Source organism: Botryllus schlosseri, chromosome 6, assembly GCF_051294905.1.
Source record: "Botryllus schlosseri isolate E-star chromosome 6, Bs_hap1, whole genome shotgun sequence".
NCBI lineage: Eukaryota > Metazoa > Chordata > Ascidiacea > Stolidobranchia > Styelidae > Botryllus > Botryllus schlosseri.
The window spans coordinates 30585485-30602308 of record NC_137241.1 but is presented as its reverse complement, the minus strand read 5'-3'; the positions used below and the strand labels follow the sequence as shown (position 1 = coordinate 30602308).

At 38.0% G+C, this 16824-nt stretch overlaps 1 protein-coding gene across 1 annotated transcript; it reads right to left on the bottom strand.

The window, feature by feature from the left end:
• Positions 1-159: 159 nt before the first annotated feature.
• Positions 160-9774, bottom strand: LOC145440102 (WD repeat-containing protein 37-like). Its single transcript, XM_080317694.1, has 9 exons — positions 8835-9774; positions 6295-6482; positions 5425-5553; positions 4470-4570; positions 3459-3652; positions 3130-3322; positions 2548-2698; positions 1673-1822; positions 160-636 (listed from the first exon to the last, which is right to left on the bottom strand). Exons 1-9 carry the CDS (start codon positions 9049-9051, stop codon positions 454-456), a joined length of 1506 nt encoding a protein of 501 aa, XP_080173820.1. The 5' UTR covers positions 9052-9774; the 3' UTR covers positions 160-453.
• Between the last annotated feature and the right edge of the window lie 7050 nt (positions 9775-16824).

Genomic DNA, 16824 nt, shown 5'->3' with positions numbered 1-16824 from the left:
TATAGACTACTCCAAGTCGTTTCAACAGCTTCCTATCTTTTCATTAGATCACTATCTTGTGGTGTTACGATCTGACAAAATTCCAATAAAAGTACCCGCTGACCAACTCTTCCTATTTATTTGAAAGTCGCCAGGCCTGCCTTTATCGACAACAGCACCTTTCATGGACATAGTGATATTCACTCAATAAATTCATCAAAATAAACGTCACTATTACACAAAAATGAACAAATAAATAGCCTATGACTGATTGAGATTCCGTCATGGATACTAAGCAGGCTAATGCTATCAATACCGAGTATAAAGTGGGGGCTGCAATATTGAGAAACGAGAAATGAATGATGGAAGGTTTCCTCAGCGATATTTCAATACTGGAATAGTCTATAATTCCCAAAAAACGACAAGGAAGGAACAAACAAATATATATTATTGAAAGTCTGGGCGGACTCTTCTTCATTTGAGCAAGCTCGGAATGTTGATTGTCCATTCAAGAACCAGCTTGTCCCAAGCTCCAGTTATCAACTTGCATGATTGCTTACACTCCGCCCAAGCGGTGCAGGTGACCATGCGCCTGTGGCAAGTTCGTTCGCGTGGCAAACGTGCGACTCTGATTCCGTCCAAGTCATACAATCGAATCTGCGTAAAGGGGTTAAGTAAACAAAATGTAGGCATTCTAGAGCTAGTTTTGTCTAAAAATTTGAAAACTGTTATGTATAAGTAGTGTAAAATCATAACCTCTTAAGTATTGTAATTGGAGGTGGTAAAAGTAGTCAGTATTGCCACTTGAGTAGAAGTAGAAATTTTCAAGCAGAAGTACACGATAAAAGGTCTGAAAACTACTCAAGTACCGTATCTTCAAAAAGTAGATTTGATCAAGGGGCCACACAGTTGTACAAAATAAATTGAAATTGTAAGATCTCGTCAGACCCCGGTCCAGGAGCATCTTACTACAAAAGTCGTTACCCTCAAAACTTTATTTCAATTCAGGAAAAAACACAGCATCGTAGTATAATTTGAAATTGATTGACTACAAGAAGGTTTGAAGAGCTTCTCGGAGGTACAGAACTTCAATATACAATAGAATAGTATAGTCGTATTGAAATGAACCCAAATATTTTCGGCTGACACTCATCAGGGGTAATCGTCAGCAACTAGTAGAGAATTGGAAAGAACTTTGTATATCAACAATCGTATCACAAAATATGAGGTCACCGGCATGAATAATCGGGGCGACGAGAGCGCTCAAGCTCAATTTACTATATTTAGATGGTACAAGGAATCTGGCACTCCCTTGGTTGGCGTGTTTTCATAAAAGTCAACCCCAAGGCACCCAAATCAAAGAGATAACGGTCAATTTAGCAGTAGCTTGAGAGCGAAGAGTCAACATTGTTTTTCAAATGAAAAAAAAAATTTGCACAAAACCGACTGAATGGTGTTAGACAGACCAGAACACAAGATCTAGATTTTGACGATATCGAAATCTATTCTATTTGATGAGAATCAACTCCCGCAGCTATATCGAATATGCCAGGAACTAATTCAAGGTTCTACTTGAGTAGAGTGGAGATAGAAACTGACATTGATGTTACTCAAGCAGAACAGTTGTCAACATTGCCAATTGTGGACATGGACAAAAAAGGCACACCCTCAACCAACCCATCGAGAAACGAACCTGTCTGTTGTCGTGAGGTATGGCGATAATTCCTTTGCTGTTCACCGATAGCCTGTTCACTTGCGAATCCAAACGCATCGTTGCCAACGCGGACCGCATGTTTTTTAAATCCCACACTTTCACGCATCGGTCGTCACTCCCGCTTATGATCTGGAGAGAGCGGTCATTTGGTCGCTTTCTTGTCACAGGTGTGGGGTTAGCAGTAGAACTAGACTAATATTGAATATTTGAGATATACTCTTTAACCAGGGGTTGTAATGACTCAAGTCATGTCTCGACCAGAGTCGCAATTTTTCGTCGACTCTAGTCAATTTGTGTATTGACTCGAATTGTACTCGAGTCGTTGCACTTGACTCGACCAAGTCGTGAGCTCTACACATTCTATATGGCCTATTTCAAGTCTCGTATTTCAGAACCGATAATTGAAAAATAGTCCTAGAAACTAGCTGTTGGAATCAAAGTGTTAAGAGTTAAAAAAATGAACTCGATACTGAACAGAAAACACAATGACTTGGGCTCGGTGGTGAATTGAAAATGACTCGACTCAAGTCAGAACTATAAAAGTCACATCGGCTTGTGACTCACATAGATGTGTATCCACTTCTACTTATGTGGATTCTGGCTACTTGCACTACTTCTCCAAGTGGTTATGGTTTGGAGTGCTCCTACACAACAGTTTTCAGTATCCCAGGCAATACGAGGCCTCGAAACTTACTTTTTTACCTACTGAAAATTTCTACTCGAGGAGAATGTACGTCGTTACTTCTTCTTCTACCTGAATACCAACGATAACTACTTTGACCACTTCTACCAGTAAACGATAAAAAATAGATCGTTATTTTAAGTCAAGCAGTCTGATAATTCAACAGTCATACCTTGTCGTCCGTAGTAAATATCGCAGAAGTGACCGAATGTGTATGACCTTGTCCGACAATCACAGAGTGTAGCGTCGACTCTCGGAAGTCGCAAACGCGAAACGTTGCGTCCCTCGATGACGTTACAATCACTTTCTGACTCGGATGAGTGCTGAATACAAAATCACAAACAAAGGAACGTCTACTGGATCGGACCGCGCACTTGGACGGCTAGATGATTCCAATCACCTAATTAGACTAAATTAGAGCTATCTAATCTAATTTGTAAAATGTTCCAATGCTCACATTTCCATTCCAATCCAATTTCTGGTTTTCCTGAAAATGCTACAAGAGAACTGTAAGGTACGAAACGAGGCAAGCTTCCCGTACAGACATTTGTGATTCTCATGCTCATTGGGATCAACTCTGATTTGATATGAACGTAAGTTGATTTTTCTTGTGTTTATTTCTAGTCCAGAATTTAAATTGCTTTCCAGCTATTTGTCGATTCTAATTGTGATGTATTCTGAAAAACACTCTCTAGCAATCATTCAAATTCTAATCTGCTTAGTAAATTTATTTTCCAGGATGAGAGCCACTTACCTGACGTGCGTCAGTTGTTGGTCGTGACCGCTCAGAGTCTGTACTACCTGCGTGGTAGCAGAATCGACCAGACAAGCCGTACGGTCCCAGGAAGCCGTCACGAAATGCTGTCCGTCCATCAGCCAGTCGCAAGCCACCACCGCAGACATGTGACACGGACTGCGTACCAGTGATGCCGGGCTTTCGAGCGTGTCTGGATTGCAAAAGCATTCTTCATTGGTACTCAAGTAGAAGCAATGTGCAAGTAAGTAAGAATTAAGTGTTCCGAACCTAGTTTGCCTAAAAAACAGAAGTCAAGTCATTCAATTATGATAGCAAGGAATGAGCACCTTCATCAGAGTGAGTGTCCTCATCTCCCGACGTCATGGAGGATGAGTAAGTGGGAGGGCCGTACGGCCAGAGGTGGACCGAGCAATCCCCGGAGGCCGTCAGGACCAGCTGCTTTGTGGGGTGAAATCGGACGCAATTCACGGAGCCCGTGTGGCCACGGTATGTCTCGTAGCATCGACCCGTGCTCATATCCCTGGAAGTAAAAGAAGGGGTCTGACTATTTTGTCAATGTTGACAATTATTCTCAACTAGAAATTACAGCAAACAATGATTTGAGTATGGTATTAATTTTAATAATTCGAATCGAGAATTGATATGATATGCTCCTTGCCACTGAGAGTTGATTTATCAATGAGAATTATAGTGTCGATAGAATCTTCCTCTGTGGACGCCTGTAAAGTGCGATTGCTCGTATCAAGCATGTGAAACATGTAGTACAAAACTACACACGTTAGTTGAAATGAAATGTCTGCAAAGCCATGATCAACCCACAGCACTGTCACAAAGTGCAATGAAATAGGTGCGGTCGAAAGAATACTAAATCATAATAAATGCAATGTAGAACCGGCATTGCATTATTTGCGGTCGCAGAAAAGGTACATATTTGAACTTTCCGCATCATAAATACTGTTGTGACATCATAAGTGATACTCAAATACTAATACATGGATCAAAAGCGCTTTTTCCCGGTCCTAATATTCACACAATAACGATACAAAATGAATATATTCATACAACAAACAATATATTTAAATTCTGTACTTGTGAGTTGTACTATTCTACTTGAGTAACATGAAATTACCAAATTCAATTGTGGCATCGGTCATTTGTGCAATTCACCTTGATATTATAATGTACAAAACAATGTTGGGATAGGAGCTGATATTGATGCTACTCAGTAGAATAATCAAATATTTCTGATAGAGTCAAGATAGTTGCCGGCATTGGTGCTACTCCAGTAGAATAATGAAATGGTACGGTCATACACACATGTTTTGAAATTGCCTCACCATAGTTTGGCAGTTTGATCTGCGGAGGAGGAGGCAATGGTAGATGGCAATATTCTTGACGAGTCGACATGCAGAATGCCGTCTTTGTGACCAGTAAGTTCCTGAAAATTGCGTCACAGTGTCAGGGGCGTCACAAGATTCGACAAACTCGGTCAGACTTGGACAGCTAGACAATTCTAGTTTTCTAATTAGACAAATTGGAGCGAAATGTCGGTAAGCTAATTCTAATCTACTTTGTGAAATGTTTCAATGCTCTCATTTCAATTCTTATCTAATTTCCAGACTTCTTGATAATGCTACAGAACTGCATCATGCGAAATGAGCCAAGATTGGTGGACAGACATTTGCCATGCTCACACTTATGAGGATGAACTCTAATTTGATTCAATTTGATTTAATTTTCAAGTTTTCGTGAATTTAGTAATTCTGAACTTGATTTTTGCAGTACCGTAGGCCTATTACTTGCTAGTTCAGAATTGAATTCAATTTCAAAGTTTTTGCGAATTCGGTCATTTCAATTCTAATCTTGTTTGAAGAAAACTGTGTAGCTATAATTCCAATTCCAACGCCATCTGTGAAAAATGTTGCTATAATTCCAATTCCATCTAAATTTGGAAAAAACTGTGCGGCTATAATTGTAATTCCAATCCGATTTTGGAAAAATGTAACTACAATTCTAATTCTACTCTAATTTAGGAAAGAATTGTGTAGCTATAATTACCATTTTATTCTAATTTGGAAAAAATGTGTAGTTATAATTATAATTATATTCTAATTTGGAAAAAATGTAGCTACAATTCTAATTATACTCTAATTTGGCCAACAATTGTGTACGTAACAATGATTACAATTCTATTCTAATATGGACAAAACTCTATCCATAATTCCAATTCTAATTGTAATTTAATTTTGAAAGCAGGAAATTTCTAGTTGTCCAATTGCGATCTCCACGAACCTGCGAGACCGAACAGATCGGGGTCGCTGTCGTTTTGAAACTTGACACCAACCGGCTCGTTCCTGACCGATATGTTGTCTTGAGTTTTTGAGAAAATTGGCTGGAGCCGGTCTTAGGCTTGGCCAAACCCTGGAAAATGTTGCATTATTGAGAATCGAAATAAAAAAATCCAAATTATATCAACATTGTTTTAATGAGGTGGACTAATTCCCACATTAACTAGCAATGCTTTCTCCAGGCCCTTCTTAGAATGTGAACATGTGAAAAAAGCATCACTCTCCCTTCAGGCATGCCTGGAACAAGATGCTTGGTCATGGCCACCGCAAATACTGTTACCGGTGTTTCAAAAAACAGTCAGAATTTCAATTTCGGAATGCATGGCTTCTAGCAATTGAGTCAAATTTGGTGTGTAGCGATTTTCAAGGTAACCGAACCATTATAGCACTATTCAAACGAAATTTGGAGATGAGTTATTTTTGTACATCCCTAGTACTAATTGAATAGTATATTCTGATTCAAGTTGACTTTATCAAAATACGCCAACCACGTCCACGTCTGTGCGTATACCTATATACCATCTAAAAATAGTAGCCTACATTAAGATTAAGCGATCTCTTCGGCCAGATTATTAGAAATTTCATGTAGGAGAAGTCATATTTTGCGATACAATCGTTGACATACAATGTTCTCTCCAATTCGGTACAAGTCGCTGTCGATTACCCCTGACGAACGTCATTCGAAAATATTCGGGTTCATTTCAATATCACTATATTACTCAATTGTACATTGTAGTTCTGTACCTCCATGTATGTTTAAGCAAAACAGACTGAACATCACATACATTGTAATACAAAACTGCTGGTCGTTTACCTTGTGCTCATTCTGATTCCCATCCGCCAAATCTGTCGGCTTCTCAGATGAAGAATTCAAAAGTCGTTCGTGAAGCGTGGCGTTGGCTTTCTGTAATTCCAGATTCTCATTGTACAGAATTGTAAATTGACTTTCTATCTCGTCAAAAAGAGAGTGAAGACGTTCGCGGATTTGCGGATGCAACGGATCTTGAAAAAAATACAGATATGTCAAGCGATGAAAGTAGGTGACAAAGAGGGCTGGCTAAAATCGAGTGATTACCGTAGATTATGAATGAGTAGTAGGCATTCGAGTATCAATCATAATAACAGGTATGAAGGATGTGGAAAGTTCAAATACGCATGGACAAAGAATATAACGCTAGTTCTACAAAATGTTAAAGATAATTTAGTATTTTTCGACCATACTTATTTCATTCCACTTTGTGACAATGCTGCGGGTTGATCATGACTCCACAGATATGTCATGTGTGTAGTTTTCAAAGGTGATCCCAAGCAAAGTACTTAACTACTTCAAGTAGATGTGGATTATTTCCACTTGACAGATTCCCGTATTCTAGGAAAAATTAACCATAGTATAACATCTTTTGTATACTTACTTTGGAATGGCTACATCTACTTCTACTAAAGCAGAAATTTATGACGGCACTCCAATTTTTACTCTGAGTATCAACGATGGCTACTTTCACCCCCTCTGGCACTTTTGTACTACATGTTTCGTATGCTTCTATATGACCAATCGAAGTTTCAACAATTGCTAACAATGCCGTCATTGCCGACGATGCCGCTCGGGGGCCCAAACTAGGGTTGTACGTAATGACTCGAGTCAGGATTTTTGGTGACTCGACTTGACTTGACCTGTACTCGAGTCATTGCGCATGACGTGGACCAAGTCACATTGGCTTAGCCAGAAAGGGGCGACCCCCCCCAAAAAAAATTCTGGAATATTTTCGTAAAATCAATAAAGATTTAAGTATTTTGGGTAAGATGAATGCAACTTAAAATTCACCAAAACGTAGTGGAAGTAAACCAGGCCAATATTCCAGATCTGCCATCAAGAAAAAAACAAAGAAAAACTACTCGTGATCATTGATTTTTGTTAGTTGTTGTACAGACGCGGCTACTTGATGTAAGTTGTTGAATAAAATCATTTTCGATTGGCCATGTGGAATTGTATTATTTTTGGAAAAGCTAGGGGTTCATATAAAACAGGGCAGTGGGCAGTCATTCGCACGATTGAACTCAACGGAAGGGGGATCATTTAGTTAATTCCGGATTTTTAAAGGTCGCTAGTTCTAGTTTTAGTTAAGGATTTTAAAAAGTGAATAGTTCTAGTTCTATAGTTGCGCTTTTTGAAAATCCAGTAGTTTATTACGAGTCTGATGGCAACAAAGAGGTTTGAAAAGTGAATTTAATTGTCACAACAGCGCACCTGGCTACATTGACTTTATTTTAAATCTGGATTACTCATACGACGTACGTTGGCCATTTATTATGAATTTCGTCAATACTATTAGTATAGTTGCACATATTAATATCATACATTTATCGTTTCTCCGCCCATGTGATCGATTTACAGATAGAGCTTATGGAAGGGGTGTTTTCGAAACCTTAGTGCAACTAATTAATATAATGATGCATCCGGTGGGCACAGCATTGTTAAATAATCACTTTATTGCATGTTGTTATGACTTGACCTCCCATCAGGTTTGTCGCAAAAGTCAAAATATATTGGAATTGCCTAAACGTACGAAAAAGAAAATTGTGAGACGCACACGACTCCAAAGGGGTTTGTGTTGTTGTTTATTTAAAGAAAAATTTGGCACTTATCACCTGTTGGTCTTTTGCACCAAGGTCAATAATGGCATAAGAAGAAATGAAAAGCAGTCAACGATGGTGTACGTATTGGATAGAAGTCATAATATGGCTCAAAGTCGAGTCGCGGGCCATATTTGGCGCAATCTCGGTGACAACGAACTATGTTCGCAAATCAAAATATCCAAGTATTTATGGTGGAATCTGTTTTGTATAGGACAACGATTTCAGGTTTCAAGTCGATCCTTTCTATGTTTTGATAACTCGAGCCTTGACACACATCTTCTGAACGTTATATTCTAGTATTAGCGGATATCAATTAGGCTACGCCCAATAAAGTTTGAGGCCATTCGCGAGGAGGAGCCTAGATAAACCTCCAACACTTAGGTAGGAATGGCGAGGAGGAGCCTAGAGTCATTACAACCCAAGCGGCAATGTCGGCATTGTTGGCAATGGCAACATCGGCGACATTGACAAAATAGATACACGTCGACATTGGCGACATTGACAAATTAAAGACACCAGTTTCAAGCCTACTACAGTGTCAATAGCAACATAGCATCAAATCTATAATTCTCGTTGATAAATCAAATCTTAGTGGCAATGAGAGTATGATGTCAAATTGTCAGTACTAAAAAAATCATCTCTAGACCCGAATTCATACTCGATTCAGATTCAGGTACTTGAATCATTGCGCCAAGCCCTAGTCACAAATTATGATGTTACCTTCCATGATATCATTATCACTTGACATTCCCCTGGTGGTTGCTTTTTCTTTACGAGACGTTAAGTCCTTGATCAGACCAGGGTAGGCAGAAGGACTGGGGCCTACCTCCCTTGAAACCGGGTTACATCCTGTTTGCACCGGTTCTTTTTCTTTGGCCCCATTGAGCTTCGTTTTCAGTTTTGATTTTTTGTCTTCGCGTTTCACCGATTGATCCATCACATTCGATATTGTCTCGTTTGCAAAAAAGTCATGGGAAATACTTTGTGAAGATTCATTGGATAATATTACAATGTAATACTGTAGCTAGTTAGTATAGCTTTACACTTAGTAGCTTAGAGATAACACTAAAATTGGCTGCAAAATATTCACGAAAGGTGTCCAGCTGACTTGAAGACCTGATGGTCGTATCGCTGGCCACCATTTCACCATAATACTTTCTAGCAGTTGAAAATAAACTTCTGTCTGTCTGAGAGAGTGAGGATCAGATGTACAATTTTCAATGACAGTAGGCCTACTACATTTCAATAATTTGGAAGAGTTAATTTAGCAGGGTTGTAACAAAGTCACAGGTCAATTGGACTATTGTAGTTTTGACTCGAGTTGAGTCATTTTCAATTCACCACAGAGTCAAGTCCAAGTCAGGGCGCAAGTCGAGTCGGAGTGATTGTGTTGAGCAGGGCGGAGTGAAGAATGAAAATTTTTGAATTTCGAAAAAGGGTTTTGATATATGATATGTGGTGCCTAATAGCAAATAAATAAATTCCATCAAATAAATAAATTCCAATTTTGGGTTCGTACATTCTCTAGTGGTCATGCAATTTCACCGAACGAGCCGAAAATAGCTAATTTCGCCATATCATGATAATCATTAATCACTGCTCCAGCCTACATTAAAAAGCCAGTTTTGGGCTCAAAAGATGCAGAAGAGTAATTCCCTGTCAAAATGCAAATATTTTTTAAATCCGTCTCCACACCCTCTTAGATTTTTCTCTAAATTTATATACAAATAAAGTATCTAGTTCTTAGTACAACAAAATTTATTTCGGACAATTTCGTTGAACGGCTCTCGAGTTATTGCAGTTTGAAAAATGATGATTTTGTGATTACTCAACCATGAAATTTGGCAACACAAAACCTGTGTATGATTGTAACTGATATAGCTCAGAGGTTACGTAGAGTAAAGGTTTGAATGTTATTTAGCAATAACTGTTGGTGCATGTTCTTCACTTACCACGAATTTCCCCGCTCCACAGTATTGAGTCAAGGTTCAAAATTGTCATATGTTAAAATCGGTGATGCATAACAATATTTTTCAACTCCTCTGGTGCAATTCTATTTGAACCAAAATTCACAAGCAAGGCGTCATTTGAAAGCTGTTTCCAACTAGAATGCACGAAACTTGATTTTATTATTGATATTTGACAGCAACATGGTTAAAAATATAATATGATGCATAATGCAAAATAGGTCATTTTTTAATTAATTTTAATTATATTAATTCAATGATTATCTGATTTTGCCATTATTCTACTCCTTATATGATAATGTGTTTCAGTAGATAATTATTGCCATGCTCAGAGAGTACTTTTATTTATTGCATGTGCATTATGCTTGCAAGGGTGCTTCTGGGTTTACCGACTATCAGTAATTCGAGTCAACATCCAAATAATATTTCAATTCGTCTTCACACCCTCTTAGATTTCTCTGCAATATCATGTACAACTAAAGTACCCAATTCAGAGTAGAATAGAATTTAATTATTATAACTTTATTGATCGGTTCTTGAGCAATTGCAGTATGAAGAATGAGGATTTCGTGCTTACTCATCCATGAAATTTGCGTATAATTATAACTGCTAAAATCATTACTTATACAGGCTGCAGGTAGTAATGCTGGTAAGCAATGATTGGTGGTACATGTTCTTCACTCACTAGGAATTCCCCTCCGCATTACAGAATCAAGGTTCAAATCTTGATTTCAAAATTGACATACCAGTATGTTAAAATAAGTGATGCGTGACGATATTTCTGAGCTCTCTGGCACGACTATATCTAACCCGAAATTCATAAGTAAGGTGTCATATGAAAGCTGCTACCAATTAGAATCCATCAGAATTGGTTATGATATGGATATAAGACAGGAACACGGTTAAAAATATACTTTGACACTTTATGCAGAACAGGTCATGCACTATTTAAAGCGCATCTTTTGAATGAAGTTTTAGACAAGTGGCAGTCAAATATCACATGCAATACCAATTCAGCAACGTTCTACTCTCTCCAAGCTTCCATTTGACACCTTCCTCGAAAAAATCGGTTCAAATAGAATTACGCTAGGCAGAGTTGCATATTTGTTACGCATGGCTGATTTTGAAAACATGATTACTTTGAATTGACATTTGACCCCTAACCCCCATTAGTTAAGTTAAAAATTTAGGTCTATCACAATAAGCATATACCAAAATATCTCTAAATTTAAGTCTGCCCGGCAGCAATTTGATCACTATAATGCTAATTACAATTAGACACAGGTTCCAAGCGCCAAGCGGTATAGCGTCACGGCCGAGTGAGCACAAAATGTCATTGTTCAAATTGCAATAACTCTGTAACGAATTGTCCGATTTTCTTGAAACAAAGTTTGTTATACACCAAATTTAATGCCTGATCGATGTAAAAATTTTCAATTTGATCTGAAATGGTGTGGAGACGGGCGTTTGCATGTTGAGAGGGAATTACTCGGAAGCAACATATTTCGGCACTTCCATAGAACTTACTCTTCAAAATGATTATGAACAGAAAAATAGTTACAAGCAAATTACAGATTTTATGGGTAAAATTAAGCACTGAAGCAGTGGGTAGAGGGTGTAACTGTAAGAAATTGCCAAGTTTATGTATCAGTTCCACTGCGGTCTTTGCCCCGAATATTTCAATGACTTCTTTACCTCGGAATCAAAAGCTTCACAAGTACAACACACGCGCGTCCACGTCGTTCAAATATCATATGATCGACCGAAAAGATCATCGCTCTATCAAAACATATAAAAATCATGCGTTGGAATTACAATGAAGCTGATCACACTTCGGTAAAGGCAGCCTCATATGTTCTGTTTTCAATGAAAAAGGTTGCAGAAAAGACGTCAGTGACAAAAGCTGGTGCAAAAGAATGAACCGTACGAGTCATCAGTCACGGCATCTTGTTCTGACAATTCAACAATTTGGAAAAGGGGATAGCTGAATCTGTAGTGATTCACCCCTTATTGAAAGAAGCATACTCTATAGTTGATAGTGAAAAGCAACCATCATTCCAACTATAAATCCTGAACACTCAACACAGTCGGATATTGTAAGCAATGGCGTCATTTTTGTACTTCCAACTGAAAGACTTGGAAATTAGGCTTAGTTGTAAGACAACTATCTCATATGACTTCAACAAAACAGGACTATTGTCAGTTGCTCACTACATGGACTCTTATTATACGTATCGGATTATCTGATACATATTTTGTTGGTAGCACAACGAACTTTGCTACAACCTTCAAGATTTTCAAGAACAAACTCGATGATCAAAAATGACCAAGGCTCACAAGCTCATTTTTGTGTTTTACAATTCTTGGATATGGTGATGCTATTAGTATCAATTGGGTTTACAAGTATTTTGCTTTTTGTCTTAAAGCAGTCCCATACATGGGTTTTTCAAATAGCGGATTGACATTCCTTCTTCCTAAGAATTATGTAATTGTGTAATAAAATGAGCATGCGTAAATACGTTGCTTAGAATGTTATAATCCAATGTTTATGTGCTTACCATTCGCCGGAGTGGAATTGGTGGCAACGTCACGCAGGATTTTCTGTTTAATTCCTTAATTATTCTATATAGAAAAGCTCTCATCACGCAGGATTTATTTCCAAAAATGGACAGAGATTCCATATAGGACCATTCGAGAACCTCTACTTTACAGACTTTGCGACTTCAGTTTATAACCGTTCCATTTTATTCAACAAAATAACTGCAACAATACAACTGGTACTGTTTAATCGTCAATCATCAGTGAGGATGAGATCTAGTTGGTATTATTAGTATTTTATCATTTGAAAACACCAACAGATAGTGATGAGATTGAAGAATAGGAAGGTATCGGAATGACATGAGGAAGGTATCGGAATGACATGAAGTCTTCCAACCAGACAGCTATTTGGTTAAGGTCATAATATATCTAGAAAGGGTTTGTGTTGAATCCAGTTCAATCTGGTGTAATTTTGGCCGCTAAATGGCGAGAATAATAATGATAGAACCATTGCAGTTGGTGATGAGGATATAATCATAATTTCAGCACTTCCATCACGAGAACAAGACGCCCAGAAATAGCACCATTTTCGTCGGCTAACAGCTATTTCATATCCATATGGATGATTCAAGTTGATATTGATACTTTGACCATCCTCGTTGTGCGTCAAGAGACGAAATTAGGTCCATGTTTAGTACTGCTGTCATCTGGGCCGAATACTTGCATGAAATTTCCTACGCGGAGAAAATATATGACCTACCATTACCATTTTTAACGAATTGCCTTCGGAAGGATGAGTTATTACCTTTTCTGGATTCAATAGTGGTATAAATTACATACCAATATGAAATATCTTATTTCCAGCCGAAATTTGTGTGATGTGATCGCATTTCCACCAATACACCATTGCTTCGATCAATTTGACCCTGTCAATATATCTTATCGGTAGGGACACTTATACTTTGTTCCGAAAGATAAGTTATACCTTTTCTGAATCTAATAGTCGTCTATTTTACACCCAAACTGGAGAGAACTTATTTTGAGGTACACAAGTAACCCTAAAATCCAACTGAATACGTCGGATCTGATCGCTACAAAAGGCAATTCACAATCGCTTCACGCAATTTGACCATGCCAATATATGTTATCGGTAGGGTAACTTATACTTTGTTCCGGAAGATAAGTTATACCTTTTCTGAATCTAATAGTCATCTATTTCACACCCAGACTAGAGACAAGTTATTCCGAGGTACACAAGTAACCTTAAAATCCAACTGAATACGTCGGATCTGATCGCTACAAAAGGCAATTCACAATCGCTTCACGCAATTTGACCATGCCAATATATGTTATCGGTAGGGTAACTTATACTTTGTTCCGGAAGATAAGTTATACCTTTTCTGAATCTAATAGTCATCTATTTCACACCCAGACTAGAGACAAGTTATTCCGAGGTACACAAGTAACCTTAAAATCCAACTGAATACGTCGGATCTGATCGCTACAAAAGGCAATTCACAATCGCTTCACGCAATTTGACCATGCCAATATATGTTATCGGTAGGGTAACTTATACTTTGTTCCGAAAGATAAGTTATACCTTTTCTGAATCTAATAGTCGTCTATTTTACACCCAAACTGGAGAGAACTTATTTTGAGGTACACAAGTAACCCTAAAATCCAACTGAATACGTCGGATCTGATCGCTACAAAAGGCAATTCACAATCGCTTCACGCAATTTGACCATGCCAATATATAGTATCGGTAGGGTAACTTATACTTTGTTCCGAAAGATAAGTTATACCTTTTCTGAATCTAATAGTCGTCTATTTTACACCCAAACTGGAGAGAACTTATTTTGAGGTACACAAGTAACCCTAAAATCCAACTGAATACGTCGGATCTGATCGCTACAAAAGGCAATTCACAATCGCTTCACGCAATTTGACCATGCCAATATATGTTATCGGTAGGGTAACTTATACTTTGTTCCGGAAGATAAGTTATACCTTTTCTGAATCTAATAGTCATCTATTTCACACCCAGACTAGAGACAAGTTATTCCGAGGTACACAAGTAACCTTAAAATCCAACTGAATACGTCGGATCTGATCGCTACAAAAGGCAATTCACAATCGCTTCACGCAATTTGACCATGTCAATATATGTTATCGGTAGGGTAACTTATACTTTGTTCCGGAAGATAAGTTATACCTTTTCTGAATCTAATAGTCATCTATTTCACACCCAGACTAGAGACAAGTTATTCCGAGGTACACAAGTAACCTTAAAATCCAACTGAATACGTCGGATCTGATCGCTACAAAAGGCAATTCACAATCGCTTCACGCAATTTGACCATGCCAATATATGTTATCGGTAGGGTAACTTATACTTTGTTCCGAAAGATAAGTTATACCTTTTCTGAATCTAATAGTCGTCTATTTTACACCCAAACTGGAGAGAACTTATTTTGAGGTACACAAGTAACCCTAAAATCCAACTGAATACGTCGGATCTGATCGCTACAAAAGGCAATTCACAATCGCTTCACGCAATTTGACCATGCCAATATATGTTATCGGTAGGGTAACTTATACTTTGTTCCGAAAGATAAGTTATACCTTTTCTGAATCTAATAGTCATCTATTTCACACCCAGACTAGAGACAAGTTATTCCGAGGTACACAAGTAACCTTAAAATCCAACTGAATACGTCGGATCTGATCGCTACAAAAGGCAATTCACAATCGCTTCACGCAATTTGACCATGCCAATATATGTTATCGGTAGGGTAACTTATACTTTGTTCCGGAAGATAAGTTATACCTTTTCTGAATCTAATAGTCATCTATTTCACACCCAGACTAGAGACAAGTTATTCCGAGGTACACAAGTAACCTTAAAATCCAACTGAATACGTCGGATCTGATCGCTACAAAAGGCAATTCACAATCGCTTCACGCAATTTGACCATGCCAATATATGTTATCGGTAGGGTAACTTATACTTTGTTCCGAAAGATAAGTTATACCTTTTCTGAATCTAATAGTCGTCTATTTTACACCCAAACTGGAGAGAACTTATTTTGAGGTACACAAGTAACCCTAAAATCCAACTGAATACGTCGGATCTGATCGCTACAAAAGGCAATTCACAATCGCTTCACGCAATTTGACCATGCCAATATATGTTATCGGTAGGGTAACTTATACTTTGTTCCGGAAGATAAGTTATACCTTTTCTGAATCTAATAGTCATCTATTTCACACCCAGACTAGAGACAAGTTATTCCGAGGTACACAAGTAACCTTAAAATCCAACTGAATACGTCGGATCTGATCGCTACAAAAGGCAATTCTCAATCGCTTCACGCAATTTGACCATGCCAATATATGTTATCGGTAGGGTAACTTATACTTTGTTCCGAAAGATAAGTTATACCTTTTCTGAATCTAATAGTCGTCTAATTCACACCCAGACTAGAGACAACTTCTTTTGAGGTACACAAGTAACCCTAAAATCAGCCTGGATATGTTGTATCTGATCGCCACAGATGGCAATTCACCATTGCTTCGATCAATTTGACCATGCCAATATATCTTGTCGGTAGGGTAACTTATACTTTGTTCCGGAAGATAAGTTATACCTTTTCTGAATCTAATAGTCATCTAATTCACACCCAGACTAGATCCGACGTATTCAGTTGGATTTTAGGGTTACTTGTGTACCTCAAAATAAGTTCTCTCCAGTTTGGGTGTAAAATAGACGACTATTAGATTCAGAAAAGGTATAACTTATCTTTCGGAACAAAGTATAAGTTACCCTACCGATAACATATATTGGCATGGTCAAATTGCGTGAAGCGATTGTGAATTGCCTTTTGTAGCGATCAGATCCGACGTATTCAGTTGGATTTTAGGGTTACTTGTGTACCTCAAAATAAGTTCTCTCCAGTTTGGGTGTAAAATAGACGACTATTAGATTCAGAAAAGGTATAACTTATCTTTCGGAACAAAGTATAAGTTACCCTACCGATAACATATATTGGCATGGTCAAATTGCGTGAAGCGATTGAGAATTGCCTTTTGTAGCGATCAGATCCGACGTATTCAGTTGGATTTTAAGGTTACTTGTGTACCTCGGAATAACTTGTCTCTAGTCTGGGTGTGAAATAGATGACTATTAGATTCAGAAAAGGTAT

Coding starts and splice junctions, on each gene's coding strand:
- LOC145440102 (XM_080317694.1), bottom strand. CDS start 9,051: ATGGATCAATCGGTGAAACGCGAAGACAAAAAATCAAAACTGAAAACG. Junction 5,554..6,294: donor GGAATCAGAATGAGCACAAG/GTAAACGACCAG, acceptor AACATTTTCCAG/GGTTTGGCCAAGCCTAAGAC. Junction 2,699..3,129: donor CAACAACTGACGCACGTCAG/GTAAGTGGCTCT, acceptor TTTTGTATTCAG/CACTCATCCGAGTCAGAAAG.